The sequence below is a fragment of the Lissotriton helveticus genome, chromosome 4_1, assembly GCF_964261635.1.
Source record: "Lissotriton helveticus chromosome 4_1, aLisHel1.1, whole genome shotgun sequence".
In the NCBI taxonomy this organism is placed as follows: domain Eukaryota; kingdom Metazoa; phylum Chordata; class Amphibia; order Caudata; family Salamandridae; genus Lissotriton; species Lissotriton helveticus.
Window position 1 is genome coordinate 2109087580 of NC_136063.1, and position 17130 is coordinate 2109104709.

Consider the following 17130-nt stretch of genomic DNA (forward strand, 5'->3'; position numbering starts at 1 on the left):
AATGCTAATTCCTAACTATATATGGTCTATAACCTATGGTTTTTTCAGTGAATATATATATACATATGCATGTATATATACACACGCACACACACACACACATATGTATATAATTTATATATATTGTTTTCCCTACAACGCCCATTCCCAATCTACAAACAGGCTCTAGCACGCTATGGATCACAAGATGCTTACGTTTATGCTCTGGTGATGTGTTTCGACCGTCAAAGAGGCCTTTCTCACAACAATACATATATACATAATATTATTTATTTCATTTAACACAGCGGAAACACTACTAAACCCTAGTACAGATAAATAGAAAAATCAAATACATAATGATTAAACAATTATGACTTATTGAATAAACACACTAGGAGAATTGGGTAAAGAAAACACTACTTCCTTGTTCATTTCTGTTCTAGGAAGGAATACATTTACATTAATTTGGAAAAATATAAAACTACAAATCTCCAGCATTATTACAGTTTATAAAATTAGACAAAAAATTTAATGACAATAACAAATATATATATACGATAGATGAATTTAACAATAGATAAAGTGCTTCCATATTTATTTGTACTCTATCATGGAATACATCTATTTGTTAAAAATATTTTTTAAAACTGCAATCTCCAGCATTACCATAGTGTAAGAAATTAGCCATAACATTTCGTTACGCAATAACAAATATTCACAGTGGGTGGGTTTAACAATAAATGCGTCCTCATTGGTTTCTACTGGATATTTGTAAAACCATACAAGTCTAATAAGTTTTATTTGTAAAGGCGTCAAGCCGAGACAAAAAACACAGAACATGAACCATGTCCTCCATTTTGGCCCTATAAAAATGACAGCCAAGCAGTAGACTAATCCCGTCTCTCTTAACCAATACATTTTCTCCTATAGGAATTTGACCAAATGTAAATTTTATAAATACCCTATGTACAGATGGTCTAATGTTAGGTTGCAGATATAATTTGCATTACTCCGCATTTTACACAATTTAATTGCAATCTTGTAATCTGTAAACACACACACACATAGGGTATATATATTATATATATGTGTATACACAAACATAACACTTTTGAAATCATGAAAAAGTAACTCATTCTATTTTCCGCATCTAATAAAGGGAGACAAAATGCATTACTGACTGGAAAGGTAATACCAATGTACATTTTATCCTAGGGTGCAGCAGCAATGGTTTGCTTGCATAATTACATCCTTCCATCTACAAATTTTGTGAATGTAAATATTCTTAAAAATAGTGTCTTTTATGTTTGTGTCTTTATCCTGGAAAGGAGGAAACATCTTTCCTACTCATGGATCTCACATTCCAACCTTCGAGCACAACAGGACCCGCACTGCGGTTTGACAGTACCCAGTGCAAGATTCAGAACTTCTTGGGATGTAAAAAGAAGTGGTGCATTTACATGATCATGCTTGATTTGATCGGCAGTAATGCATAAATCTTATTAAGGATGACCTCTCATAGGTGTCCTTCTTAACTGGTTCTGACTTGCTGTAATCCTGGTATTAGGGGCAGCGTGCGCCGGACGCTCAGCCACTGTCAGATTCCGTAGTTCTTGCGATTGTTATTTGACGCACCTGGGTGATTCGTCTCACGGCTGTCTTTAGCAACAGCTTCAAGTCTCTGAATACCACCTCTTCCCTGTGGAGAAACAGAAGAGACGCTAAGTCACTTACTTTTATGCGGCTACACACGAAGTACAAGGTGCATCAACAATAATGTGTGTTGATCAGATGTTGCATTATGATAAGTAGGTTTACTTATTTATCACTGCATAAACAATACTGGACAATTGTGAGCAAGAATGTGTCTATAAAGGCAGGAGGCACAGTGTTGGGTACTCATATCATAGGCTTGGATGTGCCCGTAGGACCTTAACGTAGGATATCAGAGATGATTTGTGACGCGGAGGAGATGAGGTTACAAAGACGTTTGCAACCCATGAATTCCCTGGGATACCATGCTCTGCCATGTGGACAGGTGTGCTTGTGTCGCAGAACATCCCAATGCCCCTTTACATGGGGCACTGGGACTGTTCTAGCTTTGCCTGCAGTTTGCATTTGGTCATTAACTTAGATAGCCCAGCTGTAAGAAATCTTCTAGGACCAAAGCTCCTCATGGTAAAAGATAGCAGAAGTTGTTGATTACATACATTTAGACAATTGTGAGACACACTAGGGGGCTGATTCTGATGCGGGTTGGACATGCTTCCCGACCAAATCGGGTTGGAAATGGTTTCCGACCCACTCGAATCGGTAGAGTCCGACCGACCAAGTACGATGCATCCGGATGCTTCCAGATACGATTTGGTTGGACTCCCATTGACTTCAATGGGAGCACATGGTGCTAACCGCATCATAATTGGGCACTGGGTCGCTCCCGATCCTTTTTGGAAGGAGCAAATGCCATTAGGAGGCCTTCCTAACCGCATCAGAATCAGGCCCTGGGTGGGAATGCTTTCCTAACCGCATCAGAATCAGGCCCTGGGTGGGAATGCTTTCCTAACCGCATCAGAATCAGCCCACAATCTGTAGCCCCCACTTTATGTTCATAACAAAAAGAAGCACACCCTTCTACACCTGAAACCTCTATGTGCTGGCCATAGTTTAGGAAAGTGCTTGGAATGTGTTTTAGTTCCTGGACTGAGTCATCAATCCACAGCTTCAATTTACAGACTACTTCTTAAAGACCCATTTTATTTAACCCTACTAGACAATGTAACGCTCTGCGCCCAGGAGTCTGATGGTAACCCTGTGAAGGGTGCTCCTACATCACATGCATTCTGTTGCAAAGAGAGGTCCAGCAAGATGCAGTTCAAACATGTTCAGAACGAGAATTTAATTGCATAAGAGAATAGCTAACAAATTAATTACATAACATGTAAGCAACTCAACATCTCAACTCTCGTTGCCTCTTCTTTCCCAATCCCCAAGCTGCCACCATGATTCACAAAGAAGAAGGTGTACCAAAGTGAATCAGCGCCCACCCTAACTCATGGGTCAGTAAATAACCCATCATTTGTGACCAAGGGTGGCCATTCATTCCTCAGAAATAGGAAGGGGTCGCCCCTTTCACACCCCTCGAATTTCAACTCAGAAAGTATAGCAAGAGCCCAATTTTTGAGTCAAAAAACATTTCAAACTCATAAAAGGGCGTTTCTACATTAGGAAAAGTCCTTTTGCATTTACAACCCGTGTTTTGTGATTGCAAAGTGGCTTTGTATATCTGGTCCCATATGTTCCACTTTCAATCCTTGGTCCAAATTCAATTATTGGGGGGCAATCAGCCGAAATCTTAGCTATGGCTACACCTCGTTTCTTTTTAGCTGTAGCCCTCAGTACCTGACATTGAAACCCATATCAATGTATGTCAAACATTTTACTTAGTTGTTTGAACATTTTACTTAGCAGTGATGTGCATTACTTAAGTAAAGAGACTTTCATTACTTCCTTAAAAAAAATGTATAGTTTGACGTGTTGGAGATAACACTCATTCATGCAAATTTAGTAAAGCGCCCACATCTATATCCTTTAGCACAACTTAGAACTTTGGCATTTGTTGAGCCATGCTGTATTGATGATAATTATTTTTTATTTTTGTCATTAAGCTGTCAATATTTTTTTAGAATGCAATATTCAAAGCATAGAGCAAGATTAGCACATTTTCCTGTCCTCAAATATTTGGGCATATTTCTATGGCTGCCGTGTGGTATTAAAGGGGACGCATCAATGGTTATACCGTCAGTAGCAGGAGGGCTTAAATAGCAGCAGGGGATAGGGAAAAAAAGCAAGCAGGAAGGTGGTGGTAACAAGCAAGAAGCACAAAGGGAAGGATTGCATGCATGAAGCATCAAAAGGTATGGAAAGATTACAGATGTGTAGACCGCAAGCACCACATCACAGCCGTATACACTGCAACAGCAGGTGTATCAATCTTGAGTGGTGACACAACCCTTGATGCAGAGGAAACCAAATCTGAATGAGAGAGAACCAGTTACTGAAAGGATTCACGAGGATGGACATCGGTTGCCTTTGTGATCAATCGAGGCAATGGAAGTAAGTTGTTGGCCAATCAAGGACCAGATTGGTAGAATTAGGAAGTAGGACCGGAGCTCACTAAAATGTTCTGGATCAGTATATTTTTATATAATTGTATGCAGATTGCACAAGGCACAACTGAACTGCCTGTCTGGATGACATATTCATGAAAAGATTAAAATGAGCATTACACGTAGAAATACTAAATAGCGGGAACATTTCAAAGTTTATGAATAAGGTGACGATATAAATGGGTTTTAACTTTTTTTTCTTTTTTCTCCTCACATAAAAAAAGATTTCATTTTTTGTGGGTAAATCCTTCTCTCTACAACCCTGAAAATATAGGCGTGTTGGAATTATTTTTTGCATCCGATTTGTAAATTTACTCCAGCATTTCTGTATGTGCTCAATCGGTTGTGAACAAGCGTTCACAAAACCACCTAGGTACTTGTGAGCGTTCCCCTCAGCTGCCGGTGTCTAGATTCTCTGTCCCCCACAACCAACAAACACTAAGCAAATATCTACACATACAAGATCAAAAACCCAAGACAAAGAAACTATTGTAGAATACATAGGGCCTGATTCACACAGCTAAATATGTTGAACAGAAAATGGCTTCATCTACGTCTAATAATTATTCACAAAATAATTTCTGCCAGGCATGAATGGCCTTCCTACTGCGAATTTGTGCATTGGGTTTTTCCCTGCCACCGTTTCTAGTGGCTTATGGGAAGGGTTTTCTCAAAGGCAAACAATGTTTCCCCCGTGGAAAGAAGTAAAGAAGTAAAATGAAAAAAGGTGCCCTTTTTCATCAGTCTGCCTTCCCCAATGGTAAGTTATACTCTGCTTTAGAGAAATAGCAAAGTGACATGACGTTACAAGGCATCAGGCATATGTCAGGAATGCTGCAACCAGAGCTGCGAATTCCTAAAAGTCATGCTTTTACACCCACATGTAGGAGTACAAATGCATCACTTCTACCTGTCAATCAAGCACAAACAATATTAATTTTTATGAGACAGTGGAAGGTAGCATGGAAATTACACCCATTTCACCTTCAAATAAAGCTTGTTAAGGAAGAAGTGTGACTGATCCCCTGGAAAAAATTTGGGGATAGGGATTGTTGAACATTTTTAATGGTGGACCCAGTATTTGGATTGATATAGACTTTATACTATGCCATAAGTTATAGGAATTTGGACTTCACAAAGATAGAGCTGTAATTTCCTTTCTGAACGGCTTGACCCCCTCGGTTTCTGTAAATGTTTAGTAAGGACGCATGTAAAAAGAGAGAAAGCAAGAATCGAAGAGGGGGTAGACGAGTAAAATGGAAAAATAAAAGAGAAATACAATTGAAAGCAGTAAAAATTAATTGAGGAAAATGCATGCAAAGAAAAAAAAGAAGGACGAGGATGGGAGGCGGAAGAATGAAGAAAATAAGAAAGAAAAAAGGTAACAAGTAAAAAGAAGCTTAAACAAGGGGGAAGATAATTGAAAGACTACATGTGAAAACAACGAAATTGAAAGAGGAAAAGCAAGAAATAACAAAATAGAGAAAGATGAAAAAGATAAACTGAAATAGGGGAGGAACGTGAGTTGGGGAAATCAAGGAAGGAAAGAGAACGAAAGGAAGGAAATAAATAGTAACTAGTTTGCCAGAATTACTTAGTTTTAATTGAAACAATTGACCATTAGATGGCACTATTGCCTTACACTGCTTCAACTGAAATCGGATTGATACTTAAAAGGTTTTGACTGCGAATTTACACGCTGCCTATCTAAACTCCGTGTGCTGTATTACATTAACAGTAGATGCAACGGATTATTTCAATACCTATATGAATGCCTGAAATAAACTTGCTGTGACTTTGCTGACGTGTTGATGCAACAAACATATCATTAGTAGGGTGGATTGTCGTTTTGTATTTGAATGAAGGTTAAAGATTGCAGGTTGTAGGTTTTGGAATGGGGAGTGCAGAACTTTAGTGTAAAGACTGAAGTATTCTGATGGCAATCCAACACCAGATGATGGCAAGTCTCCCTGGATGTGTGTTCTGTAAAATGTCTGAGGCCCTTTATGCGGCGGAAGAAGACTAAACTGAAACAGAGAAGAGAAATAGGGCAAGATCTTAACTAAGCAGCAGGCTTTTTTGAACCTAGAATAGCTCCCAGAAGTCCTGAAAAACAGAGGCAGGAAGTTCCAGTGTGAGGGAACCAAGAAGGAGAAAGCCCTGCCACCACCCTTATGTCTTAAGCAGAAAGAGGAGGCCATTGAAGTGTTGTGCTGCTCTGAGCATAGTGTCCTGCCATAAGACTGTTGACCACTGAGAATCAGGACACTGATGGAAGATGACCTCCATTTGGACAAAAACAAAAATGGTGAGGCGGGTGGAGGGGGCACAGGGAAGGTTAATAATAAAAAAAAGAAAAGACTTACATGAAGCTGTGGGCTATCTCACTCTTCGTGCCTCGGTATTCCTCTTCTTCCTGGTCCCAGCAGACACTGGGACAGCACCAGCGACTGCCTGTGCAATCCCTGTGTTGCTCTCATGCCATGAGAGCAGGGCAGGGATTGGCCTGAGCGGACTGGTTTAACGCTCACTCAGGCACAGGGAGTCCAGTGCCTAATTTGAGACGGTGGTTTCCGGTGCTCGGCACCAGCACTTATTGTCAATATTGGCGCTTTTGACAGTCTGCCACAAGGTGGCGCTGACTGGACAATTTAGAGATAACCACAACAACAGTTGATTATTAATTCAATATACATTATAAATGACTATTACCTGCCGCTTAAGCCATTCTTATAGCTTTGGGGGCCTGAAATAGACCGAATTGTCACACTTGTAGGATAGTGATGGTTAGTAAATGTGTTGTTACGATCATTGGCAGCATAGGAGGGGCAATGTGTGGTGCAAGCTGCAGTGGTCTCCTGACGAGAGCTGTGGCACTTATTATTTAACAAATTAAGCACTGAGAGTCTGTGCTGATTAATACAGCTGGGTTGCAGAAACCTAACTGCGCATGTCTGTTTGGCCGGCCTAAGACGGCCAAACAAACAGACACTCCACTCCTCCCTCCCATGGCCCCACCCGCCCATCCCTACACACTCTGGCTCAGCCAGCAGGTGGAAAAAAAACAATATTAAAATATCATATTATTTTTCAGCTGCTGGCTCTGAGCCAGGGAGGCGACGCTCCTCCACCATTGTGGATGAGCCACCGCTGTTCAGCAGAGCTGAGCTCCGGAATACACGGAAAGACAGATTAATAAATCAGATCAGTGAAATCTGCATTTGAATCAAATCTGGATCTGTAGCAGTCATGGAAGTTAATTCACCAATAAGCCAGGGGTAGCGAATGTGACATCATATACCCTTTAACCTTCATTTTCAGTCACATATATGCTTAGGCATTCGCACACACATTCGCACATGCACGCTCTCTCACATAAACACCAGCAAGTATGCACACAACCTACATTTAAAAGCATTTTTTTTACTTACCTCAGCTGCTAGGGAAGGTCATATTCCAGCTAATTGTACATTTTTATTACACTAAAAGTTAATAATGTAATGCTATTCACTATTACTGTGATAACAAATTGAGAGAAAACAAGGAGAGTGGAGCCCCAAGCTGCTATTGTGTTGCAAGTACTGATTTTGCCACTCTGAAGCCAGCGGTCACATAGGCAGTGCGAGGGATCAGAAGCACATCACAAAATGATGCCCCCCTGCAGAATGTGATAGAGGTCTCCCAATAATCCCATTCCGCAGCCCTACATGCAAATGCCTCTGGAGGCCAGATGCCTGCTTGCTGCTTTCGGAGGAACACCATCCCCAGCCCTACAAGTTTGTGTCAACTACCAATTCTGATGTGAATTTCACGTTGAAGTATTTCCTGGCTGTTTTGCTAAGTTGGTTTTCCCTGAAGTTCACAAATAATTTTTGTTCTTGTTCCATTGCCTACTACCAGTTTTTATTTGTCTTGGTTAGATGTCGGCAGTGGCAGCTGGTGAAATTTGAAAGTGGTAGGGCGTAAAAGTTGGGTATAAATGTTACGTCTGAAAGGTACATTTGTGGGGTTCTTCCCTAGAGAAAGTTGTGAAGAAAGCAGTGGCAAATAGTACATTTTAAAGCAAATTTGAGAAAGGAAAAAGGTTTATAAAGCAACTGTGAATGTGTAGTGTAGAAATATTTAATCAAATTAAAACTGACATCTTACTGCACTACAACAGTCAACAGTTACTGTAGTGTGCAACTAGAACAATTGGACATTAGCACACTTAAACTATGCAAATGTTACACATAATAATTCTGAAAACTTGACAGCTGTAAATAAATATTTTGTCTGTCAGGTTTGCTGGTGTGTTATATTTTATGTTGTTATTCGTATATTAGACGAACAAACACAGAGCCATTAAAGCTAAAATATACTTAGGCTCTTGGGCTGTAAAACATAGACGTAATTAGCCTAAGATTAAACTAACAGCACAGCACAGTCTCACAACCCTCAAAGACTAGCAGTCTTACTACTGGCAGAACTCTCACAGCCCTCACATCAGGTAGGGTGGGCCAGCACTCACACCCTACCAAGAGCACTGGCACACTAGACTTAAGGGACCTCTGAGGACTATTTCTAGCAAGGATGTGTGCTTGAGTCAAGGGAGTTCTAATACAGGGCTTCTGAAATGGAGACAATGGTCTAAGGCGGCATAATGGAGGCAAATGCTTACCAGTGGCATGCTTAACATCGCTAGAACTATTGGCTTTGTCAATGCCTGACAGTAGCTGAAGGCCTTGCAATGATTACCCTCCACTGCAACACCGCAATTCAGGGAGGATGAATAGAAAAAATAATATAAAAGGCGATGATTCCGATCTCAGCACTTCGTCTCAGTGCCACCTTACGCTTCACTATTCTTTTTGGGTAGAACCTTGTCTGCCATGCACTTCGGAAATCTCTTTTTTTATGCTTGCAGTGGAATACATAGTCCTGAAATCTCCTTGGCGTCATCATGGTAGGTGATGTTTCGATTATTTTTACTCTTTACGGCTGGCAATGGCATATATAAATGCTTGACCTGGGCGTTACATCTTAAATATTTAAATGATAGTTCGAGTGTTTTATATCTTAAGGGTAGAATACGTTGTTCTCAGGGAAACACCTGTCTAGTTTGCAGATAGTGTCTCTCTGGGTGAATGAATGTCGATGTGAATATTAGGAAGGTGAGAAGTAACAAAACATAGTAATGAGCACAACCTGGGCTTGACTTTTGCCGCGCACGGATGCGGAAACGGAGTTGTGTTTCTAATACACGAGCACAACCCGTGCAGCCCTTCGCCGCAAAACACGGATACACTTAGTGGATTTAATTAACTTTAAAAAAGATTTGCTTTCTTACAGATACACGCGTACGCACAGGAAACACACACAGACTTCGACAATCACACTAATATTGCTTGACTGTTTGTAGACCCAAAGTGGCCTGGTGAGTTATACGCTCACTGCTGACGTCTGCAAAGTTCATATTTAAAAATTAGTGAAGCAAAAATCCTTTATTCGTGCAGCGCTCAATAGACAGTCTGTCATATTAGGTGAATGTGATATCTGGTATTTACAGCGCTATATCTGTCGGGGAGTATGCACAAAAGGGGGTGCTGAGTACCTACGAGGCGAGCGCCACCTTCCCCCAACTTTAACTGTGGTGTTACACCCCAGCCTGCCATCAATCCGCAATGCAATGCAGTACATACTTTGAGCCGGTGTCCCTCCTGGATAATAAAGAGCCAATACGACAGTCGCGGCCAGCATTACGGGCGGGTGGGAGGGGGTGGAAATGAGGTTATCGCGTCGCGGAGGGGATGGGGGGGAAAGCGTTTAAGGGAAAATACATATATAAAATAGAAGTAAAACTTACAGTCCCGCTTTTTAAGTCCTGAGACTCCCGACTCCCGCCGTCCTCCGTTTTGAATTCCATTTCCTGCAGTGCTCGTCATCATAAAGGCTGCAGGCAGCCTCCCTCCCCTCCACAGCAGTGTTGTGATTAGTGAGGCCGCTGCCCCACCCGGGTCATTTTCTCTATGTATGCTGCAGCATACATAGAGAACAGGGACAGTGGGCGGTCCTGCTCGAGGGCAAGGGGAGTGGCTTGTCCACTGTTTTCATACAGCCTGTTTGGGGGGGCCTCAGGCTGCCCAAACAGTCAATATGAACAACAGTGGGCAAGCCACTACCCCCTGCCCTCGAGCAGGACCACCCACCCCCAACCAGGAACTTCTGCTTTCTCGCCGTGCGAGAAGGCAGAAACATAAATGGTAGTTATTACCATTTATGTTTCTGCCTTCTCGCACGGCGAGAAAGTAGGGAGGCGGCGCCCAAACGCCCCTATAGAGGAGCCGCCACTGGTTGTCGGAGTGGTTCTGTGAGAGTTGCTAAATTGAGGCTGAATCTCCCGCAGTATGCAACCATTCTCAGAAAACTCACCACTTCTGAAGTAGTGTGTAGAGCCTAGCCTTCTCTACTGTCTGTTGCGTTTTGGGGGCCTACCTTAGCCCCATTGTTGAAGAAAAGGTATCCATAGAAGTCAATTTCCTCTGTAAGTACAACACATTTTTGGCAGTGTAGTGTTAGACTGCAGTCTGATATCTGCTGCAGGGTGTCCTTTAGCGTTTGGCGGTGTTTGGGGATTGTCTTGGCATGAATAAGGAAATCATCACTGTCCTTCAGAACACCCACTAAACCCAAGCAAACTTCTCTTCGTTAGAATTGAGGGCATCTAGTTGGCAACAGCTTGCACCCTGTCCGAGTAGAGACCCTTCCTTCTAGTCAGGGTAAGGGAGTTACACACTTAGATAACCCCTGCTCGCCCCCTTGGTAGCTTGGCACAAGCAGACAGGCTTATCTCAGAAGCAATGTGTAAAATATTTATGCATATCTCACACAGTAACACAGTGAAAACACCACAAATGCACACCACACCAGTTTAGACAAATAAAGTCTCTTTGTCTAAACCAAACAAGATGAAAATGACAAAAATCCAACATACACAACTCAAAATATGACTTTTAAAAGGTTTCAAGCAATTCTGTCCATAGAATTCTATGGATGTGTGATTTTTACACAAAGTACCGCGAATGATCAAAATCCATGAGACAAAACAGCTGCAGAGGAGGGAACCGTCAAAAAACCCAGTAATGCATCAGCTCCTGAGTCCTTGGGGAAGCAATGTGACAGTTCTGCTGCACAAAGTGGTGCAGGAATCCAGACTTTAGGGGGAATTGATGCGCCGATTTCCCAATCAATTCTGGTCTGTGGGTGATGCATCGGAAAAATTTACCGCGGAGGTGCGATGTGTGAGAAAATTCAGGTGCTATGGGTGCCGCATTGATTTCTGTAGCCGATGACCGGTGATGCGTCGATTCTTTTAGCCGCATAGTGGGGCCTGCAAGTCATATGCAACAGTTTCTCGGCCTGCGGGCAGGCGCTGCGTCGATTTCTTCAGCCTCATGGGGCTGTGCGTGGGGAATTTCTCCTGCACTGCAGTGCTGCTTCAGAAAAGGTATCTGCAAGACCGAAGCATTGATTTTGTAGATTTCTTTAGTTCGGCAGAGCTTTCTATAGCAGGAACAACTTCCAGGGGCCCAGAACTGAAATAGAGACCCCCCCTAGGCAGGTCAGAACTCCCAGCAGTGGAGTTCAAGAAGGTTGTAGGTACAGTCTTTGTGACCCTGAGACTTCAGAACAGGAGGCAAGCACACACAAGCCCTTGGAGATTCTTCTCAAGCAGGTTGCACAGCAAAGTCCAGTCTTTGTCCTCTCCTTGGCAGAAGCAGCAACTGCAGGCCAATCCAGCAAAGCAACGCACAGCAAAAGGGCAGTACTCCTCCTTACAGATCTTCAGCTCTTTTTCCTTGACAGAAGTTCCTCTTGATTCCAGAAGTAATCTAAAGTTATCAGGTTTTAGGTAGAATACTTATACCTTTTTTCCCTTCCAAGTCTTTGTTCAAAAATTCTGTCTTGCTCAGTGAAACCAGTTTTGTCCTGCCTGGTCCAGCCACACTACAGGGAGTGGAGACAGCATTGTGTGGGGCAGCCACAGCCTACTAAGGTGCTAGTGACCACTCCTCCCACCACTCTAGCCTGGTATGACTCATCAGCATATGCAGGGCACACCTTAACTACCTTTGTGAGAGTGTCTAGAGTGAATTCAGTCAGTCTAAAACCAGACGAATCCACAAGCAGGCACAGAGGCACACAGGATGGTTAAACAAGAAAAGTGTCATTTTCAAACACATGTTTTAAAAACTACCTTTACTAAATGTCGTGTTATTAAATTCTGAGTTGAGAGAGCCTAAACTCCAAATCTCTAGCTGTTCCCAATTGAAAGTTATGCTTGTAAAATGTTATAAGGCAGCTCCTATGATAGCCTATGGGAGAGCTAGTTCCTGCAATAGTGAAAAACGAAATACACTGTATTTCACTATGAGGTAGGACATGTAGCACACCAATACATGTCCTACCTTCAACATACACTGCATCCTACCCATGGGGGTACATTGAGCCTACCTTAGGGGTGACTTACATAGGAGAAAAGGGGAGGTTAGAGGCTGGCAAGTGGGTACACGTGCCAGGTCGACATGGCAGTTAAAAACTGCACGTGCAAACACTGCAGTGGCAGGTCTGAGACACATTTCAAAGGCTACTGGTGTGAGTGGCACAATCAATCAATCATTGGGGGTCTCCAGGTGCTGAGGTTCTGTGAGCGGTTGGCGGATGGTTGCGATGGTCGAATAGCCAGGCCTTGAGCTTCTTCCTGAAGTCTTCCAGTGAAGGGTAGGTGCATTGTTAGAGTTTGTTCCAGGATTTGGTGGTGAGGTAAGAGAAGGAACGACCTCCGCAGCAGCTTCCATGAATGCGGGGGATGTGGGCCAGGGCAAAGGTGGTAGAGCAGAGCCAGGTCGGTTGGTGGAACGTCAGGCGGTTGTTGATGTAGGCGGGTCCAAAATTGTGGAGGGCTTTGTAGGTGTGAGTGAGGAGTTTGAAGAGACTTCTTTCCCAACGGGGAGCCAGTGGAGAGTCCCGAGGAGAGGGGAAATGCTGGTTCTTCTAGGGAGGTTGAGGCTGAGTCTTGCTGCTGAGTTCTGAAAGGTATGGAGGCGGTTCAGGAGCTGTTTGGTATTTCAGGCATAGAGTGCATTCCTGTAGTCGAGTTGGCTGGACATGAGGGCCTGGGTGACTGTCTTCCTGGTTGATACTGGGATCCATCAGAAGATCTTGCGGAGCATGCAGAGTGTGTGGAAACAGGTAGTGGAGATGGCGTTGATCTGCTGCTTCATGGTCAGTTGGCTATCCAGGATTTTTCCGAGGGTGCGTGTGTGACGGGTGGGGGTCGGTGAGGGGCCAAGTGTGGTGGGCCACCATGTTTCGTACCAAGGGGAGGGCATGTTTCTGAAGATGAGGAACTCTGGTTTATCCAAGTTGAGTAGTAGGCAGTTGGCCTTCATCCAGGTGGTCATGGTGTTATCAGCAGCGTAACAAAACGTGAGGCGGCCCCCCAGAAAGATATGCTGAAGGGGCCCCTCAAATTCACATTGGTAAGGGCTGGGGGGGCCCCCTCCAGTATGGGAAAGCCTGGGGACCCGCGCACCGTATGGACTGCAGGGGCCTTTGTTATGCCCCTGGGTGTTACGGAAGTTAGCTTTGGTCGTGTCAGCATCTTCTTCTGTGAGGGAAAGGACAAGCTGGGTGTCAGCGGCGTTTGATACTGACCGTCATGAGAAACTATTGACCAGACTTACAACCTTGGGCATCAGTGGTCGAGCGCACCAATGGCTCATGTCTTTTCTATCTGGCCGGTCCCAAAGAATTCAGCTGGGTGAGCAGATGTCAGACAAAGGGTCGCTTAGTTGTGGTGTCCCTCAGGGCTCCGCCTTGTCTCCACTACTTTTCATTATTTACCTGCAATCACTGATAGTAGCCCTAGCCAGCATGGACTGTAAAATATTCAACGATGCTGATGACACTTAACTCCTCCTCAGCATAGACAACACTCCCCTTGCCCAGGCCCATGTCCAAAATGTGCTCAGATTTACAGTGAGTTGGATGTCAGCAAACTCACTGAAAATCAATCCGGCCAAGACTGAGGTCTTGGTCATCCTCACTATTAACTCCCCCTGGAATGATCACTTCTGGCCCCAACAGCTAGGTCCTACCACTACCCCCGTGCCGGTCGTGAAGAGTCTCGGTTTAAAAAATGACTCCGAGCTCTCCATGGCCAATCAAGTCACCTCGGTGGTCGGTACATGCACCGGTCTGATGAGACAGATGCGGAAACTTGCCCCCCTTTTGACCACCACCTCACTCCAAATGATAGTTTCGGCCACTATCGTCTCAAGGCTAGACTACGGCAACGCCTTATACATGGGTCTCCCTCAGAAACTAGCTAACAGACTCCAGGTGGTCTTGAATGATGCAGCAAGGCTGGTCTTCAGGCTTCCTAGAAGATCCCTTGCCACTCCGTTGTTGCACAAACTGCATTGGCTACCCATTAGGGAAAGAGCGAAGTTCAAGGGCCTCTACATCGCCCACAAATCAATCTACGGCCAGGCCCCATCTTACATAAAGGAACGCCTTGAGGCCTATGTGCCTGGCCGCACACTACGGTCTTCCAAGGCCTGTCGCCTATCCTGTCCTCTGTATAAGATCACATCAAAAGAAGGTAGAGCCTTTTCCGTCTTAGCCCCCCAGCTTTGGAACAAGTTACCTGAGCGTCTCCGTAAGGAACCCTCCCTGCTTCGTTTCAGGAAACAGCTCAAAACATTCCTGTTCAGAGAATCACTAAGCACAGCTTAACTCACGTTCGACCCCGTGTCGTCTAGCTGCCCAACATTCGCCCCCCCTAGCGCTGAGACACCTGTCGGTGATTCAGCGCTATACAAATATCAATTAACAATAACAATAACAATCGGCGTGTGAGATGATGTTGAGTCCCTGGGTGCGGACGATGTCTGCAAGAGGTGTCATGTAGGTGTCAAAGAGGGTGAGGCTGAGGGAGGAGCTCTGGGGGATGGTGTTGAAGGCTGCTGAGTGGTCAAGGAGGAGGGCAGCTGTTCTACCTTTTTTATGATGTCGCCCGTTGCTGCAATCAGGGCGGTCTAGGTGCTGTGATTGGGCCAGAAGCCAGATTGGGAGGGGTTGAGCAGGATGTTTTCTTTGAGGTAGTCTGTAAATTGGCAGGGGATGGTTTTTTTCAGGACTTTAGTAGGGTAGGGGAGTAGCGAGATGGGACTGAAGTTCTTGAGTATGTTGGAGTTGGCGGAAGGTTTCTTAAGGAGGAGCTTGACTTCCGTGTGCGTCCAGACACCAGAAACTGTGGCTATGGTGAAGAATGTGTTGGGGATTTCTATGAGGAGGCTGCAGATTACATCCTTTCCTAGGCTGTAGATATGGTGAGGGGACAGTGGGGGCTATGGAGTGGATGGAGTTTATGATGGAGAGGGTGTCTTAGGTCATGAGTTGCTTTCATTTTTTGATCTAGAGGGAGTGGGAGGCATCCGTTTGGGTGCACAGGCGGTTCAGTTCGGTGGGTTGCTGATCGAACTTGCTGTAGATGTCGGTGATCTTGTGTTGAAAGTAGTCCGCAAGAGTGCCGCAGATGGCTTGGGAGTGGTGGATTGGGTTCTCGAAGCGGAGGGGCAGGAGAATTCTCTGATGATGCTGAAGCGTTCCTTGGTGTGACTGGCGCGCACCTCGATGCGTTTAGTGAGGACTTCCTTCTTGGCCTCCTTGAGACGGTGGTGGTACTTGTTGAGGGTGGATCTGATGGTGGTCAGGTTGGTGGGGGTCTTGCTGGAATGCCATTGTCTCTATAGCTTCTTACAGCAGCGTTTGAGGATCAGTAGCTCAGGGGTGAACCAACTGGTGTGCTTAGCGGATATGTGGCTGGTGGTGTTTTTCACAGGGCAATGGTGTTGGCGGTTGAGGAGACCCAGTTGGAGAAGTTGTGAACGCTGAGTTTGAGTGTGTCAGATGGAATGGGTCTTGCTTCTTTGAGGGTTGAGATATAGAGGGGTTCTGTGATACTGCTCCAGTTTTGGCATGGGTGGGTGCGAAGTCTTTACGGGGCCTCTAGTGGGCCATCGAGGATGAAGTGGACGATGTTGTGGTCTGTCCAGGTCAGCTTGGAGGTGTGGGAGAACTTGACTATGTAGCTGGTGGAGAATATGGGGTCTGGTGTGTGCCTGTGCTGTCCATAGGGGTGGTAACCAGCTGAAAAAAGGCTGAAGTTGCTCATGTTCTCAAGGAAGGTGGTGGAATTGGCGCTGTTGGGGTCTTCTAGGTGGAAGTTCAGGTCTCCCAGGAAGATGTAGTGGTTGGTTTCAATTGCCAGGGGGGCGATGAAGTCAGGGGTGGAGTTGTAGAAGCTTGGACGGGGGCCCGGCAGTCTGTAGACGACGGTTCCTCTGATGGTGGTTTTGGAGTCTAGTTGGATCTGAAAGTTGAGGTGTTCCATGATCGGTGTTGTCTCGTTGTTTGAGGCGGTGCATTTGAGGGAGTCCTTGTGGAAGATGGTGAGGCCTCCACCATGTCTTTCAGGGCAGTCGCAGTGGATCATCTTGTATCCAGGGGAGTCGCAGTGGCGATGGGGGGTCCCGATGAATGGGTGAGCCAGGTTTCTGTTATTAACATCACATCGGGAGAGAGTAGTTATGGGGTCCCAGATTTCCGAGCATGCTTGCAGAGGGATCAGCTTTGACCAGCATGCAGTGGAGCTGTGGTCTCAGGTCGGGTGCCGGCTGGGTAGTGGTTGCGGGGGTACCTGCATTGCATTGCAGGTGAAACGGCAATGGTGGCAGGTGAAGAGTCCTTCCATGGAGCTAGGTGAAGCGATGCCGCAGATGATGTCTAAACTCTTGGGAGTCAGGAGCTCAGAGCCTGTCAGAGGTGTACCGGTGGTGGGCAGGGGAACCAGGGTTCCTGGCATCAGGCGCCGACGGGCTTTTCTTTGGCATGCCCACTGTGCGGCCATGCTGCTGCCTGGTGGAAAGGGCAGTTC

General features: G+C 45.0%; 1 protein-coding gene across 2 annotated transcripts in view; it reads right to left on the reverse strand.

Moving 5' to 3' along the window:
- Positions 1 to 381: 381 nt before the first annotated feature.
- The window catches only part of GUCY2F (guanylate cyclase 2F, retinal), a 267791-nt gene continuing 251042 nt past the window's right edge, over positions 382 to 17130 (reverse strand). The window contains exon 19 of one of the 2 annotated variants that reach the window (XM_078685977.1): positions 382 to 1681. In XM_078685977.1, coding sequence (XP_078542103.1) covers positions 1570 to 1681 — 112 coding nt within the window. In that variant the 3' untranslated portion in view covers positions 382 to 1569. The remainder of the gene's footprint in view (positions 1682 to 17130) is intronic. The other variant, XM_078685978.1, reaches the window with a different exon arrangement.